Source organism: Eptatretus burgeri, chromosome 11 (assembly GCF_056783735.1).
Source record: "Eptatretus burgeri isolate ZD-2024b chromosome 11, Ebu_testis_v1, whole genome shotgun sequence".
Classification (NCBI taxonomy): Eukaryota; Metazoa; Chordata; class Myxini; order Myxiniformes; family Myxinidae; genus Eptatretus; species Eptatretus burgeri.
The window spans coordinates 6,528,956-6,554,212 of NC_140971.1; the positions used below are offsets into that span (position 1 = coordinate 6,528,956).

The 25,257-nt window shown below is 46.9% G+C and overlaps 2 protein-coding genes across 6 annotated transcripts in view; one reads left to right on the forward strand and one right to left on the reverse strand.

Annotated features, from left to right (window-relative positions):
* Nucleotides 1-256: 256 nt before the first annotated feature.
* LOC147016400 (cyclin-dependent kinase 11B-like) lies at nt 257-18,137 on the reverse strand. 5 transcript variants are annotated; one of them, XR_015049033.1, is made up of 23 exons: nt 17,858-18,137; nt 16,004-16,047; nt 15,566-15,678; nt 15,307-15,413; nt 15,075-15,184; nt 14,626-14,749; nt 14,404-14,516; nt 14,222-14,317; nt 13,780-13,917; nt 13,488-13,601; nt 12,896-13,150; nt 11,727-11,789; nt 11,444-11,592; nt 10,322-10,412; nt 10,102-10,223; nt 9,647-9,752; nt 7,906-8,027; nt 7,622-7,729; nt 2,374-2,490; nt 2,126-2,274; nt 1,758-1,947; nt 587-754; nt 257-501 (listed from the first exon to the last, which is right to left on the reverse strand). XR_015049033.1 is itself a non-coding variant. In XM_085845012.1 (22 exons), exons 1-22 carry the CDS (start codon nt 17,875-17,877, stop codon nt 662-664), a joined length of 2,523 nt encoding a protein of 840 aa, XP_085701138.1. In that variant the 5' UTR covers nt 17,878-18,137; the 3' UTR covers nt 257-661. The 5 variants fall into 5 exon arrangements, 4 of the variants coding, with proteins under 4 accessions (XP_085701138.1, XP_085701137.1, XP_085701139.1 ...); XM_085845012.1 differs by having other exon boundaries at nt 257-754; nt 13,488-13,580; XM_085845011.1 differs by having other exon boundaries at nt 257-754.
* Nucleotides 17,762-25,257, forward strand: part of LOC147016401 (tumor necrosis factor receptor superfamily member 1A-like) — an 80,763-nt gene continuing 73,267 nt past the window's right edge. The window contains exon 1 of the mRNA XM_085845026.1: nt 17,762-17,966. Coding sequence (XP_085701152.1) covers nt 17,895-17,966 — 72 coding nt within the window. The 5' untranslated portion in view covers nt 17,762-17,894. The remainder of the gene's footprint in view (nt 17,967-25,257) is intronic.

Consider the following 25,257-nt stretch of genomic DNA (forward strand, 5'->3'; position numbering starts at 1 on the left):
ATCGCCGAATGGGCACCACACCGGCCGGCGAACAGCATGCTCCATGATACAGCACCCCGATGCAGAAGCACGGACCGATTTTGTAATGGAATCCCACTTCCTCAAGAATTATACTGATGTTTCGTAACTTGTAAATAAATTAAAAGATGAAGAAGACGACTCGTGTGCTCGGCGCGAACACCATTCCGATGAGTGCAAGAAAGGTCCAAAGAACCAGAGGAAGGGCCCGGACAACCATGGAAGACGATCTTGCGAATTGGGATAAAAACGTTCGTTTTATTTAGAGCCATCAGTCAACACAGGATAGTTTAAAAGGGTCAGCCCAGTGACCAAAGTTCCTTTACTGTGTTCCTCACATCTTAACCAACAGCCTTTGATACCAAAAGTGCTGAATCGATTTCCAAAAGAAACAACAGGAAGAAAACAAAACTCCACGTAAACCGACTTGCCCCCAATGAACACTTCAACCGAAGAGTTTCACGTGGCGAGGCGAGCGGTGATCTGTGAAGATACACGACCAGGAGGTTATCTCGGGCCGTAGCCAATTGTCCCAATGCCAAAAAACAAACAAACAGGGCCATCTCACTTCCGTTGAATTCTTGCATCCTTCGTGAATTGTGATTGGCTGGATTAATGAAAGGCGTGACCGAACGTAAACCAATCAGAACTTGAGGCTGAAGCCCGCCCCCACGGCCGACACACCCTGATTGGTGGATGTGAGATGGAAACCGCCGTCCTTTATATCGTCGTCTCCCTGAAAACAACAACAATGATAATTATTATTAAGTCACATTCATCACCGACTATCAACTTTCATTTATGGGTGGCAGAAGAAGCATACGTGCCCAGAAGATCAAATCCATGAAAACTTATGTTAGTAACTCAAACCCAAAATAAACAAACAGTTCATTCGGCTTCAGTGCGATTTCGTCAAAGTGGCCATTTCAAATGACGTGCGAACGGGGGTGCGGTTAAACTGTCAGCCTTGTGGTGTGTTACAAGTCACATTATTTGTGCACAAGCAACAACATCGTGTTAGTCAGTGTTGATTCAGTAGTAATACACTCGCACCCCAGGTAATACGTGGAGCTCTTCCACATCACGTGATGTGACCTTTTAATGTCTCATTTTGCATGTCAGGTTCACCTTCATCAAGTGTGATTTTCTAACACCAAACAATGCTAATTGTTTCCAGTGCCCACCTGAGACGATATGTGAACCTGGCTACACGCTCGTCGCGGAGTCAAGCCAGAGCGTCGATTCGACAAATCGCCTCGGTGTCAGGTACCCGCGGACCGGTGCTGCTCTTAGGGGGGACCCTACTTCCACGGTGGCTCCGCGTCACGTGGGACGAACACGGTGTTATTACGCATGCCATTCTTCCCCAAGTGGTTTGCGGTGCTTGTGAGGACAAACGCCTGAAAAGCCCTGAGGATACTTTGTGCTTGTGCTGCTTTTCGAACATTTATTTGTCCTCCGTCCATGAGACACACTGTACGGATCGGTGACCCCCACCCCCCCTCCCAGTGAACTCCGATTTATTGACTTGGCAATGCCTGCTCTCGTTATCAAACTGGCAAACAACCTCAGATCTGCGAGGAATGCGGCTGACTGCAAATATGCAAACAACCTTTCCTCACAAAATATTGACTTGATTCGACATGCAATGATGTCACAAGGTGATGTGGGTGAAAGACCTCTATAAACACAGCAGTACGTCTCGCTAAAAAAACCCCTCCCAGAACATAGTCTGTTACCAAGTGGCTGTACGCAAGGCCACCCTCAGGAGGCCTTGGACTGCTGCCCCTCTTGTTTCGTGGCTGCTCGCTCTTGGCCGGCCACGTTGGGAACATTGAAGATTTGATGGGCAGCGGACTTTCTGTAAAGTACTTGTGGTCAAGGCCCTCTTCAGATGTGATGCGACGGGAAGGGCAGTACGTCAGGAATCTGCAAGAGATACCGGCAACTGAATCAGCAAGGATTTTGGAACAAGCAGTGGGGTAGACCAGGGCTGGGTAGAGTAGCAAGTGGGGGTGGAGTGGAGCCGGGTTGAAAAGCCAGAGTGGAGGAGTACAGTTTGTGCGGTTAAGAGCGCAGGGCAGCAGTGCGGTACTAAGAAGCATACTTGTTCATAAGATCAAAACCCTGGTCTGAGAGAAGTGCTCCAAAACGCTTCCGCAGGTTATTGTACGGATGTTCAGCAAAAGTCATTTTCTTTACAGCTGGCAGTTCCCCGTAACCCGGCCAGATCTTCTCGTTGGGAGAGCCAAGCTCCTATGTGGAGAGGAAAACAGGAAAGTGTAGTATTGGGGAACAAGCTGGAAATGACCGCAGTCAGACGAGAAGACCGGTGAGAGCCCGATTCAACGATACCTTGAAGATGCGATTTATTTGATCGATTTCCGATTTTCCTGGAAACAAGGGTTTCTGAGTGAGCAACTCCGCAAAAATGCAACCCACGGACCACAAGTCCACTGGAGTAGAGTATTCCTGTGGATGGGGTGGGAGGCAGTAAAAGCGGGAGCAGTATGGACTAACTGAGAAATTTGTGGACTCGGAGGAGAAATGGATTTCACGGGTTTAAAAAAAAAAAAAAAATTCCATTGAAAATGTCATGGTTCATTATTGTCTTGGATCCACATGAGATCTAGTCCTTATTATTGTGTATGGTTACTCTGTAGTGAGGTTAGTGGTCAAAGTCCAGCGGATTGCTTCCTCCAACGGAAGGCTAACCCAACTGAAGGTAACTTCAGGTCACTCCAAGGCTCAAGTGTGCATTCACCTTGAGGTAAGCCAGAAATCTCAAGGCCGAACTCTCCAAAGACCATTCGCCCAAGTCATGGTGGTGCCTCGTCAAGTTAATCTCCGGTGTACGCTACCCCTCCGTAGCTCAAATGGCTGTACTGCAGACTCCACCTGATTTACAAGGCAGAATGTCTAAACTCTGTCTTTGCCTCCAAATCTCATGTACCTGACCCATCCCGTTCTGTCCCTGTCTCACCCCCTTGTACCCACCGTCTACTGGACTTCACACCTGAGAAGGTAGAGACAGTTCTGCCTGGCCTTGACCTTCCTTTAGTGATGGGCCCAGATGACATCAGTGCCCATGTTCTCAAATCCCATACTGCTGTCTATACTATTCACCTTGGCCTCCTCCAATCTGCCAACATCACTCCCATTCACAAGAAGATGCAAAAACACATCCCATGAACTACAGACTTGTGAGCTTATGGAATCGGATCATTGCTGCCGATGTTAAGTTTTTCCTGTTTGCACACAGCTTGATCTCTATCAGTTTAGATTCTGGACATGGTGATGCTTCTTTCTCGGCAACGGTGGCCTTAGATCACAAGCAAGAGGTCAGGACCATCTCCCTGGCCAGAACTGGGGCATTCGACGCAGTCTGGCATCCTGCTTTGTTTGCCAAGCTCCCTGCCTGTGGCAGAGAAGGTTGCCTTCATTCCTGGACTTCACTTCCTCCAATGAAGCAGACAATGTAATTCCATCAATGGAACCCACTCATCCTCCTCCCATTGGAGGTTAGAGTATCTCAAGGTAGTATCTTGGGCCTAGTTTTGTTTCTCATCTACATAAAATCCTCTCCGATGTGCGAGAAACACCGCTCTTCCTTTTATCAGAGGACTCCACAATGTGTCATACAATATCCCCCCCCTCTCCCATCCCCAACCCCTCTGATAGGCAGAGTACATCTCTCTGCTGATCTGGAAATGATTAAGCATACTCTGGTCTGATAAATGGAATACTTATTTCAATCCTGGAAAATCTTACTGTTTCATCCCGTCACTTCGAAAGGATCGTCAAATGAACCGGCCATCCATTGACATGGTCAGCCACAGGAATATATTCACTCTCTCGAGCTTGTAGGCCTCAACATCAGCCATGACCTTTCTTGGACTGACCACACAGCAAAGCTGACCTCAAAGCCAGCCGTCGACTGGGTATCCTCTGTCGATCAAAGTCCTCGGAAAATCAGAACTCTTCACAATCTTCAAGGTCTTTGTCCATAGCTCAACGGAGTATTGCTTGTTCCTATGGTGGGGCCCCCCAGCATCACATCAGTCCCTCCCAGATGCAGTGAACTCTAAAACCCAGTATTATTTGAATCTCCCTTGACGAGTCCAAAGCACGAGGTCTCTTCCTCTGACATCCCAGGACAGTGGCCTCTGGTTTTTGTTGCTGTTGTTGTTTTACCAACTCCACTCCACTCAAACTCACTTTGCTCTCCCAGCCCTCTCACCCTCCCCAGCTCCTCCAGGATGTATGCGTTGTTCCATCAACATATTCCTCACTCAACTACAACAATGCAGGCTTACCTTTCACCTCCATTCTTAAATTCCTCTTTCCAACCATACTCCTCCGTCCAAGGATTCCAGCAAGTGATGCAGCACCATCTCATGTGATCCCCGATCTATACTCACAATATTTTTTCCCTTCAATTAACCCTACTTCACCCAACCTTATTACTTTCAACTTAATGCATTTCCTCCCTGTTTGTTCATTCCCTTGATTATTGTGTGTAATCCATCTATACTAGTGTGTGTGTGTGTGTGTGTGTTCCATAACTCCAAAACCATGAAACGTCACAGCACAAAACTTTGCATGCATACTAATGGAACTCCGAGGGAGTGCACGAATGAAAATTGGGTGTTTGGGTAAATTTAAGTACCAGCCTGCTCAAAAATGTCTTGTAACCACGATGTATTCTCATGGACTAATGAAAGTGTAAAATCGAAATCTGTCTTCGGGTTTGAGGACTGAAGCATGTGGACTAAGTGTCGACCAGGAGTGAAATCTGAAAATTTAAAGAAATTAACGATTCTTACGAGTTAAGCGTATTTACCTTAAGCATGCAAGGCTGTGATCCCTCGTTCTCCGTATTTACACAAGACAATGTGAAATAGCCAAAGCATTAAACTTCACTTTTTCTATTGGATTCGGACAATTGGATTGAGTGAAGAAAAAAATAAATTAAGAAATGTTCCAAAAAGTGTAACTTCATCAAGTGCAATAATAATAACCAACCAGCGGGATTGCAGTGAAGGCTCCCGCAGCCGCAGCTGGGTTCTCCGTGGGGAAATCTCAGGATTTAAGGCCCTGCCACACCTTGACGTTTTAGCCAGCGTATGGCAAGGTATCAAAATGTATGTAAAACGCTGGCGTACGCTGAACTCTTGATGTTTTTTTTTCCAGTTTTGGACGTATTCATAACGAGTTAGACGTATGCATAACGTATTGGTAACGTACACAGAACGTTTCAATAACATATAGATAACTTATACCAACGAATGCTGAGCGTGTTGTCGGTGTTCACAACTTATGCCCAACGATAGTCTAACTTATGCATAGCGCGCGGCAGCGTATCGCCGACGATCACGTGGCGTAGGCTATTAAAAGGCTGCGGCTCGACGATTCAAATCATAACCGCACTGGACATCGAAGTGTCAAGCCGCTGTCACACCTTGACGTTTTAGCCAGCATATGCCGATGTATGAAAAATTTGCCGAATACGTTGGCACACGTCGAATACGTTATGGGTAAGTTTTGTATACGTTAAGAGCACGCTGAAGCACGCTGGCATACGTCGTAGTACGCCGAGCATGTCGACAAATTTTCAGCATGTTGAAAATTTTTCGACGTATCCAGCGTATGACGCACACGTTCTGCATACGCTGGCATAATTTGTAGGCACGTTACGCGATCGTTGACACACGTTACTTGTAAGTTACTCATAAGTCGAAACACGTCAAGGTAATGTTTTGCGACCCGAAACTTAATTTCTAACCTATGAGTAACGTGCTTTGAAACTATGTGTAACGTATCTCCAACGCACATTGACGTATTTGATCGACGTCTTCCGGACGACCACAGAACTTACTGAACGTGTTTCTAACTTACAGCTACCGTATAATGGCGTATTCGCAGTGTTTAGGGGAATTGGTATATAAAAATGGGGTTCACAGGAGGAACCTGTCAGTTTTCCACTCCATGGTTTTTATCTTGCCAAAACGAAGTTTTTGCAAGATATGTTAGTCAGCTTGTATGTTTTTTTTTGTTTGTTTGTTTGTTTGTAATCACGTATAAAAAATTCTGCAGAGCACAATTATCATCGGAAATTTTTGTAACTTCGCATATCAGAGGCCTATAGAGGTCCCTTTCAGTGCACAAAATTTTGAAGGTCAAGGTCACTTTGTCGCAAATCAGGGGAGTCGACGAAACCCTTATTTTTTGAGTAATTTTGATCGGATCGTCTTCAAACTTCATGGGAATATAGTTCATGGTCTGGCGCTCAGCTGATTAATTTTTGGTGGCGATTGGCCTTGACCTTCATGGTTAGCACCTCAGGTCAAACATATTTGACCCCAAGGTCAAATTTTCAAGTTTTAGGAACCATATCGTGTAGTACCTCAAATTGAACACCTCGATGAGTGCTTTCTAGATATGTCAAGCTTGAGACATTATGACGTCATTTGGTGACGTTATGAGGCAAAAGCATATTTTTCATGGTTACTCTGTAGAACGATTCTCATCGGAATCTCTCGTCGGCAGATATTCCTCAAGGAGTCGCTCCTGGTGGATAGCAGCTCTGTTCACCTCAGTGTGACCTTAAATAAGTCACACGTGGTCACCTTTTGGCAAGATACGGGTCACCCTGCGGGTGGCATTGGTTTATTTTATTTTTGCTTTTTTCTTCGGTATGACGGTGATGATGACACTTCGATTTCTAGTGTGGTTATGATTTAAATCGTTGAGCGGCAGCCTATTAATTATATTATATTATAACCGCACTAGAAATCGAAGTGTCAACATCACCGTCACGCCGAAGAAAAAAAAAAAAACCATGGAGTCTGGAATACTGATGCTAAACATTACCTCGACGTGTTTCGACTTATGAGTACCTTACAAGTAACGTGTGTCGACGTGTGTCAACGATCGCGTAACGTGCCTACATCTTATGTCCAGCGTATGCGGAACGTGTGAGGAGTACGTCGAGAAATTTGTCTAACAGCTCGGCGTACTACGACGTATGCCAGCGTGCTCTTAACGTATACAAAACTTACCCATACGTATTCGACGTGTGCCAACGTTTTAGACAAATTTTTCATACGTCGACATACGCTGGCTAAATTGTCAAGGTGTGACAGGGCCTTTAGGAAGGCAAAACAAATTAAATTAAAGATCGAATTAAAAGAACGATTCACGTAATGTGAGGATCAGAACGAGTAAAGCAACGGGACAAGTGAACTACGAGTTCAAGAGAATTGGAAAAAAAAAACATTGGAATAATATTTTAATTCATTTACTCTGAAAAATGTCCACTCAATTTTCGATGTGTCGCTCTCCACCTCCCCCACCCCCCTTCCTCGCTCACCGCTCCCTCCCGGAGTGTACAGCAACGTGTAGTGAGGCGTCGCTCCACCCTCCTTTCTGAGCCGCCCCTCCTCGCTCTCCGAGTATTCCCGTCAGCATAACGACGGGTGGTTTTGGAGTTATGGAGGACACACACATGTACTCCACAGAATATGGTTACAGGAAGAAACCTTAAGCTTTTGGGCTACGGTTAACAAAATCCTCAACACGGCCCGACCCCCATGTGTTGAACCTTGGTTCCGAGAAGCAGTTCTGGCGCACGATACCAAAGTGTCACCACCACGGGGGTGTACTGCTTGAGAGGGGAACCATACTCCCGCGCCAAGCCAAAATCCCCAATCTGAAAACCAACACAAAACGAACGTCTCACTGTGAGGGATGGGAACGCCATTGTGTGAAACGATTCGATGATCTTGCAATTTGTTTGGCAGAAAGCCACATTGTAATCATACTGGCAATGTGGGAAAGGACAATGGAGAGGAGAAATGTGCAATGAACGAATGCACACACACACACCTTCAAGATCCCAGCATGACTAAGGAGGAGGTTTGAAGTCTTGAGGTCTCTGTGCAGGATCCAGTTGTCATGAAGGTGCTTTACCCCCTTCAGCAATTGGATCATCAGAGTTTTCACCTCACCTGGAAGTGCACAGGGATAAACCAGGCATGAAAGTAGTGTGGATGAAGGACAGGGAGACTTTCTACCAACAACAAATAATACGAGGACCCTTAGATGTCACGTGAACATTCCAGAATTCCCTTGTAAAACCAATCGCGTGAAAACTCGTGCTCGTCCATATCTTGTCCACGCGATCAATGATGTCTGAACATTGTAAATCACCGTCTAAAAATCACACCGGTACCAACGTTTTGACTATGATTTGTAGACAATTTGCACCCCATTGTTATCCATTTTTATTTTCTCCTTTTTTCCCTCTGCCACCGAAGGTGGAAGGAGGTGGTTTTTACCCCTCTCTGTCTGTCTGTCTGTTTGTGTGCAGGATATCTCAAAAAGTTGTGGACAGGTTGGGTTTGTGACAAGGACAAACTGATTCGATTTTGGTGAAGATCCGGATCCGACGGCGAGAATTTTTGAAGCGATTCGTCGCCATTGAGAGATAGGGCCAACAAGGATATGTGGCACGATATCTCAAAAAGTTGTGGACGGATTCAGACGAAACTTGGGGTACATGTGCGTGACAAGGACGAGTTGATTCGATTTTGGTGAAGATCTGAATCCAGATCCGGATATGAGGATTATTAATTTTTATTGAAAAATATATTGGGCCTGATATGTTCTTGTGGATCAGGCATTGCATGGCGGAGGTAATGCCCTTCCAACCGAGTGTCCGAGTTTGTTTTGTTTCCCCACTTCTCCCCAAAACTTACTTTGTACTCATCATCCTTTTTTTTTTCTCTCTCTTCCTCTGCCTTTCCTTTTTATTATTGTTCTCTTCTTCTATTTTGATTCCTCCCCCCTCCTTTTTCAGGTCCTTAGCTACACATTGATATGTTCTTTTAAAGTCGACATCTATGTATGCCTGGTGTTGGCTTAATGGTTCGGGTGGTGGACTTGGGATCCCACTCGGTTGTTGAATTAATACCAGGTGGGGTTAACTCTGCCTGTCGTCCTTCTGATGTCGGCTAAATGAGTGCCACCATGCTGCTGGTATCCTGTGCCTGAGTGGCGACCCAGTCCAGGATTGTGCCCAATAGCCAAGGAAGGAGACTGCTTCGGCAGCACCAACGCTCTGAACGGAGATTGATCCTGATGGATAGATGGATCGATGTGTTGAGCGAATATATATATTTTGTGCCGATACTGTCAAATTAGTATATTTTTAGGAACCGTTGCTGTCAATACCTGTTCTTGTTTTTATTTCCGTTGTTTGTATTCACGGTGGTCCTCGTAACGTGAACGTTTGATTCGATTTCGTTCGACTTGTTTGTCGTTGTAAATGTGTGCTAAAATCAATGTACTGTACGTATGGTGGACATATCTTGTGTTGGTTTTTTTGGTGTTGAATTATTATTATAAATCCTTTTTTTATATTTTAATTTGACAATTATATTTGACAATAAGAAATTTCGCAACATTTCAGGTTTTTGTGTTGTTTTATGCTCTCTGCACGTTCGTTCGATGTAAACCATGGGGTTTTTTTGTTTGTTGTTTGTCTCAGGACAACATGGTCATCATACCCCTGACTTAAAGCCAAACCACACGGTAAATGCAAGGTGCTGAAACTTGAGATTCTGACCAGGAAGGAAGGGAGTTTTCATGGTCTCCATGAGGCTTTTGAGATCATGTTCCACGTAGTTCATGACGATGTAGATCTTGTCCATGTTGCTTCCAACTACGATCTCCTGCACAAGATGATACACGGTGCTGTGAGCAGGAAAATCCCCTTCCCCCCCCCCTCATTATCTCAGTTGTCAATACTGTCATGATGATACAAGCGTCAAGCAGGAAGCACAGATGTCACCACCTCCACACATGTCAGTTGTACATGGTCACCTGACGGACCCTATCGCAAATCGGCAAAACCAGAAATCTCATCATTTGCATGACCAGGTTTCACTTGTAAGAAAACTGCTCTTTTATGCTCAAACTACAGCCGTGACTACCGAGTTTGCCGGTAACGAATCAACCAAGCGGAGTTACCACGACTAAAACAACTCCACCCACCATGGCGGAGACACGCGTCCAACTCACCCTCACGTGCACAATGTTATCGTGTTGTGCCTTCAGAAGGGTGTTGATTTCTCGGAGCGACGTGATGGGAAATCCCTCCTTTTCTTTCTCCATCTTGAGTCTCTTAAGGGCCACGACTTCATCTAGAGCGATGGAAATTCCATGAGTCGTGACGACCTGAAGGTTCCGGGTTAAATTCCGTGCCGCACGACCGGGGTGTGGTGTCAGAAAAGCGTTTCACCTGTTTTCTTATCCTTGGCTCTGTACACGACCCCATATGTCCCCTCCTCTATCCTGTTGAGGCACTGGAACTCCTCCACGCTGCGGCAACCCTTGGTGGGATTGAGATTTGTTCACGTATGAGCTTTGGCAATCACAAAACGACTCGGACGGCAGGCAATACATGATCGTCACTACGAGTATGCGGGCCTAAAAATGCATCGTTGCACAATGATCTTTCAAATATGCAGAAAGAAACATCACGATCGCGTAACATGACCTTCAACTTTGGACACGGATGACATCTTAGCCACATACACACTTGCGTTACTCATCGTCAGGAGTTCAGAGAGAAGATCGTTACTCATGGGTAAATGAAGAGTTTTAAATAAAATTAGGTCCAGCCATGCTCCTTTGAATTCCAAGAGTAGAAGTAACTGTGTGGTTAATGATAAAACTACTGGGAGAGCTTTTTAAAGGTAAGTACCAACAAGGGTGCCACCTCCCAACAACGTCTAAACACACAAGTGTTCGTTATTTTGAAGGTTTGGACTGTAGGAAGGTGGAGGTGGGGGAGTTTGAGATAACATGGGATGATTGAGTTTAAGGATTAACCCTTGAAAAATGGCAGACTTTGACCCTTTTATTGAAAAACCTTTTTATTTACCAGACCTGGTGATGTAATAGTTATTGCATCCTGGGTCTGGGGAGGTCGGTGGTTCAAACCCTGGCTGAGCGATACCAAAGACTTTAAAATAGCACGTGCTGCTTGCTTGCCTGACTTTCAGCTTTTAAAAAGTATAAGAGCATGGACAAACAACCATAGGTTGGCATCCATGGGGAGGAGGAAATTCCTTCTTGGGAAATGCCCCGCTGAGTGCTGCGAGAAAGGTGGTGCCTTTTTTGCGGCATCGCTGGTAGCCACAGTGCCCCGGGAAGTGGCAGCACTTCCCCCAAACTCGGTGGCTCTGTTTGCCTCGTCTAACAGTCCCGTGTTGTGTCTCATGTATTCATCTGTCTGTCCATGTGTGTGTATGTGGCAGCTCCACTATGAGCCTTAGAAGCTGTAAAAATAAGAAAAAGAAATCCTCGACACCAAGGCAAGCAATACTCGAGTGAATCGATGAGCTCCACGTGACCGTACCTGGATGGCAGGCAGGTATGGAGGGAGTTCAGGCTTTTGTGGTAGTGGGGAGAGCGGGGGAGATTCAGGAAGGTAGTCTGGAGAGATTTCCCCTTTTGACTCGGCATCCTTGCAATCACTCCCCGCAGAGTCAAACTTGGACTCCACAGCTAAAGGAAACGAGGCCAGAAGGTGTGAGATAAACGTAGCCATTGGTGTCGAGCTGTTAATGGTTAATCTGTTCGGCGAGAACGCTCAAGACTTTTAGTCGAACCGTCAACAGATCCCACGTTCGCTTCCCCACCTCCAGACGGTGCATTTTCCTCTTCGTCTTCCTCGTCACTGCAAACCTCCCCTGCCTCTCCACCTGCACGGATCATCCACATACAGAGTGCATGAGCGTAAAGTAAAGTAAACAACGAAATCGAGTTCTCTTGGGACATTACGCTGTTACAAAAGTTTTCATGCGGCGTGGAAAAGGCACAAAGTGCCAAACGTAATAATTCCACTGCTTTAAAGGGGGGGGGGGAACTGAGTGCACATTTCATCCCAAAAAAATTCATAGAACACCTTACCCTGAGACATCTTGAGAAACAAGGACGTGGGCGGGGTCCGCGAGCTGCAAATTTGATTGGTCGTGATGATGTAAAATGCTGCAATAGTCTACTGCGAAACGGAAGGGTTTTTGAAAATGCCAAGAAAGCGATTTGTGTTGTCCAGTGTTCAGGTAAATAATTCAATTGAAATAAAATGAAGATTTTAAAATTGTCGTAAAAAATTTTTTTTCCAACGTTTACCGACGTTGATGCAGCATCTTTTACACCACCTTATTTAACACGTTACGTTTCCTGTTTGGAATGATTTCCAATCGTGTTTCACTGCCAGACAGCGAGGCAGAGTAAAAAAAAAATTATCACCACTCTGTGCATGTGCGGTCGGGACGAATTCAGAGTCAAAGCACTGATAAACTCCAGGTTCGTTTTCCGATTCACGTTCAAAATACAGCATTCAATTTAAATCAAGCTGTTCTTTGATCATAAATTGACGTTTGTGGACAGACAGACAGACAAAGTGAAACAACTTTTCGCTTCGTGAATGCGCGGTAAAAACAAGAATCGAGAGATTTGATCATATGGAGGTCTCCTTTCACTTCATGTTTGTATTAAAAATTAAAACAAATATTAAAAAATCTGAGCCAAGTGATGGGTTTCGCGTGATGGCCGTACCTGGATGGTAGGCATGTACGAAATGTGACGTGGAAGAATACGATTCCGATGAGATAGTCATTTTTAATTTGTGGAATTTGCCTTTTGTTTCACTTTAACTGCAAGAAAAGGAACGTTTACTTTAACGTGGGGTGGATGGAAAGACAACATGGCGAATGAATCTCTGAGATCAACTGGTTCTTCCACCAGATCTACCATAGGACCTCAGACGAACAGCACGACGTCCATGTACAACCGCACGACGTACCAGATGCCAATGAAGCTGCATCTTGTCCTGAACGACTTTCATCCGAGACACCTTCATCACTGCTGCTGCTTTCCATTCCCCTCTCTCCATCTTCATCCTCTTCCTCCTCATCTTCCTCCTCCCCATCGTCATCGTCATCATCCTCGTCGTCGTCGTCATCGATGGCTCTGCCATCCCGCCCATCCGGGGTCACTCGCCGCATCATCCAGCCATGATTCGGAGTTCTCCTGAGCCCCTCTGTATCGGAACCAGAGTCTGAAATGGTTTGGGTACAGGTAACCATCATAAGACGGGAAGGGAGAGGGTAGTGGGGAATGAGATGTGGTGAATTGGAGAAGTGAAAAGAAAATTTGGGACACGTTGAGGAAAGAGTATTCATCGTGATTTAGAAATCGCAACAGGAGAACATTCTTGCAAATTGTTGGAACTGTCGCTGTTCGGACAAACCCAACACATGGTCCTGATTAAAGTGGCTCTCACACCAGGACCATCAAGAACCAACAAAGATAACATTCATGTTTACCATTCAACGCCAAGCTGTACAAGAAATCAAAACGAAATCGACCGTACTCGAAAGGAAACCCCAAGTCACCTGTGGATGTGTCATGAGAGAAGTACTTTTTGTCATCGGGGTCACTGGGCTGCACATGTTCTGCCGAGAATTCAAATCCTGTTCTGTCTTTTCCTTGAACGAAAGGGCAGACAGCTTATGGCAGGGAGACATGCCGGAAGACCATTCAAAGAAAGAGAGAAATGGAGAAGCACGAGGAAAAGGAAAATGGAGGAGGGGGGTACAAGGAAAGAGAAAATGGAGGAAGATGAGTGAAGGAAAGCAAAAGCTGGCAGTTCAAGTTGTGCAAGCCAAGGATCTTGGTGCATCAAACCTCCATGGACGTGGTGCAAAGGTGGACCGTCTCGTTCGGACAATGGAGGCCCTGGTTGTTGGGAAGGCCTTTTTTCTTTTCCCCTTCCATGACTCCCATACTCCTGGCTAATGGCGTAACCGGCAAGTACCATCAATGCTGTAGGATCGGTGGACACGTGCACAAGTAACAATTCCACGTCATTCAAATGCATACATGTCCGCATGGACATGTCTCGGAGGGCCGTTCATGCCACATGTGCATATAGCTCTGTCTCTGCACACAATGTAATTTAATGTACGTACCTAATAATAATTAATAATAAATAATGTGGCAAAACAGCTGATAACACGTGAACTTCACCAGTCATTGCAAGTACAATCCACGGCCTATTCTTCCCTTCAGAGGCACCTGGGGCCTTCATACAAGCCAACAATGACCAATGATTCACCACTGCACTCACCATAGTTCCTTTCAGATGCGTTGTCCTTTGATGGCCGCTTCCCTCCTACGTCACTCTCCCCAGCGTTATCGTGTTGCCGACTCCTGTGCGCTCGTTCTGCAGGAACGGACGAGGTCAGAATGACACAGAGGACCCGGGCAAAGTAACATCTCGGAATGAAAAAGACCATTTGTACATCCGACCTTCTCTGCGGCTCTCCCTGTCTCTCCGGCGCTCGTCCACAGCCCTCTCCCTTGGTGCTCTTTCTCTGCCCAAGACCGAAAGCCCCTGTTTTCGCTCCCGCTCAAGCTTCTCCCTTGCGACACGAGTGAGGACAACACAGTCCCATTAGAGTCGGCACGGCCAGTGAATCGGTGAGAAGTCCGGGACAGACGGGTACGCGAGGTAAGCCGCTTTGTGCCCACCTTTCACGGGCTGCCCTGTCTCGAGATCGTGCACGTCTGTGCTCTTTCTCGCTTCCTCGTGCACCGGTTCCACGTTCCGCCCGGTTCCGTTTCGCTCCACGCTCCTCCACCCGCTGGACCCTCCCTGACAACGCATCATCGTCATCGTCACCTTCATCTTCCACTTACACACAAAGTAAATTCCATACGTGTCATAAACTATCCTACTCGAGATACTGGAACACTCGCAGCCATTTTGTTTAAATTGTTCTTTAAATGGGTGGAACCTTTAAAAGTCAAAAGTTGTTCGACTAATGATGCAAATAAAACACAAGTTTAAACTCCTCTCCATCTTTTACGATTGATGCAACTTATGACCTCACTATGCGAATTGAGTTACTTTCCCGTGTATCCCGGTGTACCACTTTACGCGCCATTTCCTTTTCGGTTAATGCGAGTCGCGTGATCACCTTCCCGGGAGCGAGATCTTCTCCGTCGTCGTTCCTTGCGCCTGGCCTCCCTACGCTCATGCCGTGCCGGCGGGGGTGGTTGGATAGCCAACGGCACCTCCTCATCCACACTGGAGGAGCAACAGAGGAGGGGAAAAAATATATATATATATATATATATACACCATCTTAGAGAGAAAGAACAAACTTGTTCGTACGTTGTCTGAGTAGCCATGCTGTCAGGGTGTCCTACCGATCGTCGATGTTCATGTCGGGTTGCACGGGAGAGGTGGTCACCGTGATGACACGTTCACGGAGTTCACCTTCCTCTAAAGCTTCCCGAGAAGGTTCTCTTTCATCCTGCAACCCAGCAGAGCACGTCATGTCGAGACCAATACTGTGTGACTGTAACCGACGTTGGGACAGCACTCAAAGCATCAATATCTCTGGAGAGAGACAGAGAGAGAGAGAGAGAGAGGTACAATCCGTAATGTCACATAGGTAGTACATACAAGCTTATTTCGTTTGGATTCTCTCTCCTCTTGCTCTCGCCGTCGTTTTTTTTCCTGTAGGATCTCATCCAAGGTCTTCACTTTCCACGTCTCCTTCTCACCATCCAGCATGCCTGGAATATTTGGCACATGCAAACATGAACACAACACGCACCACACACCACCCGTCGGCACCGTCATCGCCCCAAACTCAAGTACCACCACCAATTAGCTTGGGTGCAGTTTAGATCCACCTTCACGTGACCTTTCAAATGAACGACCATTTTACAAACCACCAAAATGCATTAATGCACAAGCTCGAAGCTTTAAAAAAAAATCCCTCACCAACCGTCAACCTCGATCTCCGGCCGACACCCGAGAGTTCAAAACGCAAGCCATTGCTGAAATCCAAAAACAGAAGGGATAGAACCTTAACCCCAACCCCGACCCAAACCTTACCCCACTCTTTGGCCTCCATCTCCGTAATCCTTGCACTTGCCTTCCTGGAAACGCAACAGGCCCCAGACTGTGAATTCCCCCAAATTCTTGTTTGTGAATCAGCATCCCAAGCCTTCCACGATAGGATGGGTAAGGGGGGTAACAACCCACTAAAAATGAACGCAAACAGTTCTCGTGTATTCTTAATGAGCTTGTGATACAAACAACAAAATGACAGTCAAGCTACGGACAAGTGAGAGTTTCAAAACCAGGTATTTTGTGATAAATTATAATTACTCGAGTAAAAGTTTCTGCTTGTTTTGATGAAAGGTTAAACTATGTCTGAAGATTGTTATGATCAAAATATCACTTCTTGTATCACATCGGGTGTTTCTACGAGATGGTTGTACAATATGGGAGGGGAGAAGATGAGCTGCACAGGAACCCGAAAACAGGGCATGGGGGCTGCAGAGGAACCCTAAAATGGGGAGGGAATGGGGGGGCTGCAAAGGAACCCTGGAATGGGGGGCTGCAAAGGAACCCTAACATGGGGAGGGAATGGGGGGGGCTGCATAAGAACCCTAAAACAGGAGGGGGCTACACACTAACCCTAAAATGGGGAGGGAATGGGGGGCTGCAGAGGAACCCAAACATGAGGGAATGGGGGGCTGCAGAGGAACCCAAACATGAGGGAATGGGGGGCTGCAGAGGAACCCTAACATGGGGAGGGAATGGGGGGGCTGCAAAGGAACCCCAACATGGGGAGGGAATGGGGGGGCTGCAAAGGAACCCTAAAAGAGGGGGAGGGAATGGGGGACTGCACGGGAACCCTATCATGGCGGGGAGGGAATGGGGGTCTGCACAGGAACCCTATCATGGCGGGGAGGGAATGGGGGTCTGCACGGGAACCCTATCATGGCGGGGAGGGAATGGGGGTCTGCACGGGAACCCTATCATGGCGGGGAGGGAATGGGGGTCTGCACGGGAACCCTATCATGGCGGGGAGGGAATGGGGGTCTGCACGGGAACCCTATCATGGCGGGGGTGGGTGTTGTAAAGCCCTTTGTATTTCGAGGTTCTTCATGAATAGTTTGACGGTCCCAGTCCCTCTCTCTCCGGTTCCCATGGATACATCAGATCCTGTTATGATGAAGTGTTTTTCCCAATCCACAGATTAGTTTGTACACAATCAGTGCAAAGGAGAACATGACAACCACGTGACAACCACTACATTCACTGCCTGCAATTATTGCCACCTTGGTGGGCAAGTCTTTCACAAACCAGCTGGACAGGTCCAACGATCCACTGGAAGTGATTCGGACAGGAATTTAGGATTTGTTCAGGGTTCCGGGGACTCCGTGGGATCGTCAACGTCCACCAGGCAATGGCAGCAGACGGAACACCCAGCTTAATGTTTGCATGCAAGAGTTGGGGTTCGTGAGGTCACACTCTGCGGGAGAAACAGCGATCGGAGTGGGGAATCGAACCCAGACTAGAGAGCTAAAAGGTCAGTGTTAGGAGGAGGAAGAAGAATTAAAAGAAGTGAAGTGAAAGAAGGAGAAGAATTAAAAGTGAAGATGAAGTAAAAGTGAAGAAGAAGAATATTAAGTGAAGAAGAAGAAGAAGCATATAAAGTGAAGAAGAAGAAGAAGAATTAAGAGTGAAGAAGAAGAATTTAAAGGGAAGAAGAAGAAGAATAATTGAGTGAAGAAGAAGAAGAAGAATAAAGATGTGAAGAATTAAAAGAAGAAGAAGAAGAAACCTGCCCATAATCGTGTCGCACAAATGACCTCGTGATGAACCTTCACGGGTATCCGGACACCAACTCCGACGGTGTTCAGTGATTACAAGGTCCCTGATCAGGAGCCGACTCACATTTCCTGTCCGGTGATCATCTCGTCTGCCGAAGAGGATGACAGGCCGGCCGGTTGTGCCAAACGGACAGGCGAGTCGCTCGAGGGCCACGACGAGTCCACGTTGGAAGGTAAACGGGCCTCAGGAGGGAACGGGACGTTCAACGAGCAACACGCCCGTGACCGTCGACTTCGGCGACGATGAAGGTTCGCGTGATCCGGCTGTCCTTCCAATCCGTGCGGGGAAACTGAAACGTGAACAGATCTCGGGTCGTACTCCGCGGCCCAGCAACGCCGGACACGCCTCGGGAGTGGATAGATCGCAATTTCCTGGTCCCACGGCGTCCGTGTTCGTCCACAAGTAACATTTAAACCAATATCCGTCCGCTTTGTACACGATTCGAGGGTCCACGGCTGAACCAACGAGCGGCAAGGAAATTCCGGAGCCACTGCTGCCAACTACACCGACTGAGCGCACACACAGTGTACAGCGCGTCGTACGTCATTTGGCAGCTTCCGAGAGGGCCGAGTACGGAGATAACGTTTATAATATAAACTTTATACTTCATACAGATCGCGTGTTCAGAATCCTGAGGCCCGAGATTTAGAACACGAGGTCGAGGCGTGCCTCCAATGTGTGTCCAGAAAATGATTAACACTTGAATTAATTAGTCAATTTCATAGTACTGAGTGTTGATATCGAAACCCACAACCCCCAAACTATTAAACCAGTTTTTTATTTATTAATATCTAGATTTTAATTATCATATTTAATTGGCCAATATTGGAGATTGTGTGCATGTCAATGGGACAATGTCATTGGGGGGAGGGGTGGGGGATGTTGTTTCGAGTGGTGCCTCTTGTACTTTTCCGAAGTAACATTTGATTAATTTGGGGGTGGGGAGGAGTAGAGAAGGGGGGGATGTCAAGAAAGAGCAAAATAATGGGCCATGATGTCTTTTGGTCAAAAAACCCACGCCGTGAGAAAATCCATCTGTGTTCGGCACTGAGAGTGATGTTCAGCATCCTGTGCCACTAGCTCACCAGAGCTAAGTTGTGCTATCAGTTATTTGATCTTGCACTTTCAGGGCACATTGTTTGACGCGCTGAGTAATTTTCGGCGTCGGCTTCATCAAGAGGTCCAGTCGACTCTGTTCCAGATTCGTCACAAAAGAAACATTTGGGACATCGAGGAGGTCCGTCTGTACATGTGGCCCGTCGACGTGTGTCTGGGTGATCTCCGTCCTCACTTGTAGATGCAGCAGTTCCTTGTACTCTTGCCAGTCGACTGGCAAAGCCTGGTGTTGGCTTAGTGGTTAGGGTGGCGGCTTGGGATCCTAGGGTCCTGAGTTCAAGCCCCGTTGGCCGCTGAATTAGAAATACACTAGGAGGTTGACTCAGCCTGTCATCCTTCTGAGGTCGATGAACTGGTAAGGGGGACATGGGGAGGGAATCCACGTCCCAACCACGTCCCAGCCACATCCCAACCAATGATGCAACCAGCAGCCACAGGCTGCACGAGGGAGAGAGAGGGAGACGAGAGAGACGAGAGAGAGAGAGAGAGAGAGACGAGAGAGAGAGACGAGAGAGAGACAACTGGCAGAACACTTCAGGTGACGGGATGTATGCCACTTCAGCACAATATCTGGACAGGGTGGTCGCAATGCCGTTTCCTTCATCATGCTGGCATACGTCTACTGGTAGCGGCTGCTCGCCAAGTTCACGGGAATTTGTCAAATTGTCACAGCCTGGTCCAACGTGTGTCCGTTGATAATTTGCTGGACACCGAAGTGGTGCGGAAGAATGTTCTTGACACAAGGTACACAGGGTCCAATAAATAGTATCAGATGTGGACGTAGATGACCGCACACTCTCGCTAAGAAGCTGACGCGTCTTCTTTGCTGACATGATGTGGGCCACATCTGCGAAGAAACAAAAAAAAAAACCTATATAATTGCTAAAGTTAATAGCTGTGCATTTTTTTTATAACAAATGATGGGGGCAGTGGATTCCTGATGTCTGAAAACATACAAAATGACACTTCATTCATGGTTTTAGATCCTCGTGGAGGATCTCTAAGTCTTACTCACGTTGTTGTTCTTCATCTTCTTATTGTGGACTTTTTTGTTTCACAGCCTACAGTTTCCATCGAAACTTCCTGAAACTTGGCATATATATGTAAAAATTCCCTGCGCAAACAGTAACCATCTCCAATTTTGAAAATTCCTCCAAGAAAAAAAGTTATGATGTCAAAATATCTCCGCTAATGGAAATCGCCGAAAAAATTATCTCTGAAACTAGGCAAACTTTTTGAATTCTGTTTGCGGGAATCGAACAGGGCATTAGCAGAGATGAATTACCGCACATATGATACATCACTATGACGTCATATCAATTTTTATGACGTCATTCCTATTTTTTGACATTTTTTGTTTCACAACCCAGAGTTTTCATCGGATCTTCGTGAAACTTGCCATGTAGATGCAGAAAGCCCACGCGCAGGCAGAAACCATCTCCGATTTTGGAAATTCTTCCGAGAAAAAGTTGACGTCATAATATCGCCGCTAATGGCAATCGCCTATACCATTATCTCCGAAACTAGGCAAGCTGTTTGAATTTTGTTTGCGGGAATCAAGCCGGGCATTAGCACAGATAATTTATCGCAAATCTGATACATCACAATGACGTCATATTCGTTTTTATGACGTCATCATTAAGAGGACGAGGATCTCAGCTCATTTGAGCTCGTTATGTTATAGATTGCCAAAGAAATGTGACAATTGATTTTCACAATTAGTGCGGCAGACATCTTGGATTTTCCCTTTCATGGGCATCAGAGGGGAATATTCATCTTCGGACGATGTGTTCGGGTTACCATCCCTCTGATTTTCCCCGGACATGTCCTCCCTTTCGGTCCTTAAATCTCCGTCCAGCTGGGTTTTTAAAAGCAAATAAAAATGTCCGGGATAACTGGATTTTTTTTTTTTACCGTTTTTGCTTTTTTTATTTTTTTATTTTACCATATTTAAATGTTTGTACATTTTTGTACATATAAACCATATTTGTACATTTTCTTACGGTGATAAAATGTGGTTATGTAATGTTTGGACCAGGACAGTTTGGTACAAGTCTGTACGACTTCGTCACGGCGTAATGGATGTGTCCGACCATCGACACTCACACATCCTCTTCCTGTCCAACCTCGCGGTGACACACACACAGAGAGAGAGAGGGAGAGAGGGGGAGGGAGAGGGAGAGGGAGAGGGAGACACACAGAGAGAGACAGACAGACAGACAGACAGTCCAGTGGCGTGCTCAGTCCACGATTCGGTGTCTTTTCTGAATCCGAGTCCGTATTGTACACACGTGTTTGATTTTTATCACGAGCTCGATCTTTACAATGTCAAAACGAGAGTGTAAATTCACTGCAGAACTGGAGACAAAATACCAGTGTTTTCAAAGTGGTCGAGAAGAATGCTTGGTATGTAGAGCTGGTACATATAGTATTCCTTAGACTCATTACTGATCACCACTGCATTGTCCCTGTTGATTACACCAACAAGGTCGAGATGGATGCGGGGGAACATCTAGAGTTCGGTGGGGGAGGAATTCAAACTAAATGCGAGGTATTTCATGGGACGTAATCAAAACCCATCTACTCTACGAGCCTCGACTACTTTGTATATAAAAAAAAATCAACAAAAAAGGCAAACCCAAATAAACCCCATGATTGTAGCTGCCTTCATACATACAAGCCTGAAAGGAGGTACTTTTGACCTTTTACGGGTTATTTGGTATGTCCCAGCTGTTTGTAAACTGGTCTTTCAGGTCAGGTCAGGTCAGGAATGGCAGCATGCGCCGGAGCAGCGCGTCACTGCGTACACTTTCCTCCAGGGGCCTCCGTCTGGCCATCCCCCAGGCAGTTGCCTGGCCCATCCCCATCTCCTCGAGATACTGATCAACCTGCTGCAACAGCAAGGCACGTGGTCGGCCCGTTGGCCTCCTCCACTCATGAGGCTCCTTCACTGAGAGAATTTGGTGAGCAGGATCAGCGTCAGGAAAAGGAGCCACATGTCCATTCAGCTGCAGCTGATGCTCATGGACTATGCAGGTAGCAAATCTCATTTGAGTCTCTCTCAGCAACTGCTCATTTGACACAACGTCCAAACTGCGATAGCCAAGGATTCTCCGAAGAGACCTGGTGCCAAAGCAATTAAGTCTCCGTCTCAGATCCCTGGTCACGTCCGTAGAGAAAGACTGGAAGCACCAAGGACCTGAACACTCAGACTATCGTCCTCCCGCCCAGGTACCTGCAGCACCACACCCCATGATCTAGTGAATCCATGACTCCCCAGGCCTGACCCAGAAGTCTATTGACCTCTGACTCACAGCCAGCAGAGACATGAATATCACTGCCAAGATAAGGCAATCTCTCTGTGACCTCAACATCCTCACCACAAGCAGCACCATCCAAGATGTCATTGAAAGCCTGGATCTTGGTTTTGTCCCAGGAAACCCATAATCTCAGTGGCTCCAACTCCTCATTCAGCACCTCGAGGACCCCAAAAGGATATCTGAAGTCTCCGCAAAGATGACTGCATAATCTGTGAAATCAAAGTCAGAGATCGTGACATTCCCAAATGATGCACCGCAGCTTGATCTCTCCAGCATCCTCCCCAGAATCTAGTCCATACAAGTGCTGAAAAGTGTGGGGGCAAGTACACATCCCCTAACGAACTCCAGTAACAACTGGAAATAAGTCAGAGATGGTACCACCACATCTCACAGCACTCTCAGTGCCAGAGTATAGTTCAGTCATCAGATTTATCAGTTTTGGTGTCACCCCACAAAGACCAAGAATCCTCCAGAGGGCATCCCGATTCACTGAATCAAATGCTTTACAGAGATCAACATAGGCTACAAACAGCCCCTGTCGAAACTCTCGTCTGCGTTCAGTGAGGACACGAAGAGCAAGGATACGGTCAATCGTTGACCTCTTTGGTGTGAAGCCTGACTGCTCTGGACGCTGGTGCTCAAGCAGATGGTGGCGAACCCATTGAAGAATTATCCGAGCAAAGACCTTGCCCGGCACTGAGAGCAGCGTCACCCCTCGGTAGTTGTTGCAGTCTTGGCGATCACTCTTCCCTTTCTAGAGAGGGACAACAAGGCCCCTCTTCCAGTCAGTTGGGATGATGCCTGTGTTCCAGGCAGAGCACAGAACTGCATGCAACAACATGAGTGCAGCATTTCCACCAGCCTTGAGAAGTTCAGCATGGATGCCACAGATCCCAGGAGTTTTACCCTATTTCAACCGGTTCACCGCAGCCTGTGTTTCCACAAACGAAGGTGGATCACAGTTGATTGGATGGTCAGCAATAGGGATAGTAACACCCCTGACATCAAACTCAACAGCTGGTGGATCGGGTTGATACAGCCACTCAAAGTAACCGGCCTAGTGGGTCTTCACTTCAGACTCCTCTACCAAAAGCCCACAACCCCCTGCTCTAACTGCAGTACACCGAGGGACGGGCTTGAAGGAACACAAGGCGCAAATTTCCCCTGTAAGCGGGACGAGAATCACTTGACCACAGGTGATGCTCTACCCCCTCACTGATTGCTCGCACCCTCCTTGTCCACCCTTAGCACACGTACAGTTTTACACCTCAGCTACCTGAACAGCTCAGCTCTGCCATTCAGCCTGGCCCTGCGACTGAACAATGGTATCCAGTGTCCCTTGAGAGACAAAATTCTTCTTTGCCCAACGGTGAGTTCAAGACATCCACCGGCAACATCAAGGACGGTGGTCTTGTAGTCACTCCACAACTCTTCAGGATCTCCAAAAGCACCCAGACCCCTCAAATCTCCACTCATCCTGTTTGCAAACTCCTCAGCTACCCTCTCATCCTTGAGCTTGCCAACATCCTGCCTCGGCTGCGATGGTACCATTCTCCTGGATTTAAGCTGTAACTTCTGAGTTTCTACAAGCCTGTGGTCAGTGCTGAGGAACTGAGCACTCCGGTAGACCCTGCAGTTCTGGATCATCCTCCAGCGACCGTCAATGAGCACATGGTCAATCTCCTTTGCCACACCGCCAGCGTTGGAATACCAAGTCCAGCGATGAGCTTGTGGGCGCTGAAACCATGAACCAGCCACCCTAAGTCCATGACTTCTTGCAAAGTCAAGGAACTTAGTGCTATTCAGGTTCACAGTTCCAGACTCATGGGGACCAACACACATCTCATAACCATCCCCATCAGTTCCAGTCGAAACATTGAAATCCCCTAAGACTAGAAGAGTATCTCACCTGGGGCACTGATCAACCACAGACTCGAGCGTGGCGTAGAATGCGTCCTTCATGGTGAGATCACTCGCCTCAGTCAGAGCATAGTCAGAGACCAGGGAAATGACACCGAATGAGTGATTAATCCTTCATCTCATAATACGCTCGTTGACCGGTGTTACCTCAGTTATCAATGGAGTCAGCTTATTGGACACAGCTACAGCAACTCCTTCAGCATGGTAACCATCAGAGCGACCAGGCCAATAGTAGATGTAATGACCCACCATGATCTCGCCGCAATCCGGTCTCTGAACCACAGAGAGTGCTTCAATATCGATGTCCAAATGCTTGAGCTCAGATGATAACAGAGACATGTGATCATCCTTTCTTTGGGATGGGACATTCCAGGCACCCACCCAAAGGGACTGCCTCAGGTTAACCCAAGGAGACCGTCATCTGGTGGACGACACCTCAGCACCACCCTGACACCCACTACGGCAATCTGACCCGGGAATGTTACCCCGTGGATTTCCTCCTATCATCAAAGATTGGGGGTCCCGAAAGGTTTGCCCGAATCCCGTCATCCGGTGAGGTGCCTTGTGGACGGCAGCTGCACAGCAGGTACTCCCACGAAGTGGGTTTTCAGAATTTTTTTTTGTGCTTTTCGTATGTTTTGCGGAATGAAGGGTTTTATGGTGGCTGGAGTGCAAATCCTGCCACGAACTTCCGAAAAAAAAAAAAAAAGGTACTCAACTGCAGGAGGACGTCCGCAGACACAGTTGGGTACTAGATATTGATGATCGTTGGCTGACAAGGAGCTCTCCACCCTTTGACAGGTTTTGTTTTTAATCCTGCTGCATGTCCATATCCATAAACCTGGTGGGGGAGACGGTTTAGTCGACGACAACCCAACCATGAAACAGGTTGGTACAGGTTTACATGGTACCTGTAAGCAGGTCACAGATCTGATCGTGCTTGATCTGACAATAGGGGTGTCGCCGGTGGGAAATCCTCACAAAGATGTGGATGGCGGTCATTCGCTGTTGCAGTTCCCGACCGAGTTTTTCGCCAGGGCCCAGATAGGTCGTCGGTATTCCGGCAGGCATGGTTGCGTGCCTTGTCAGGTTGTGATCTTGGTTGGT

Coding starts and splice junctions, on each gene's coding strand:
- LOC147016400 (XM_085845011.1), bottom strand. CDS start 17,877: ATGATCACCGGACAGGAAAT. Junction 14,750..15,074: donor AAGATCTCGCTCCCGGGAAG/GTGATCACGCGA, acceptor ATGCGTTGTCAG/GGAGGGTCCAGCGGGTGGAG. Junction 11,593..11,726: donor GGAAAATGCACCGTCTGGAG/GTGGGGAAGCGA, acceptor CGTTTCCTTTAG/CTGTGGAGTCCAAGTTTGAC.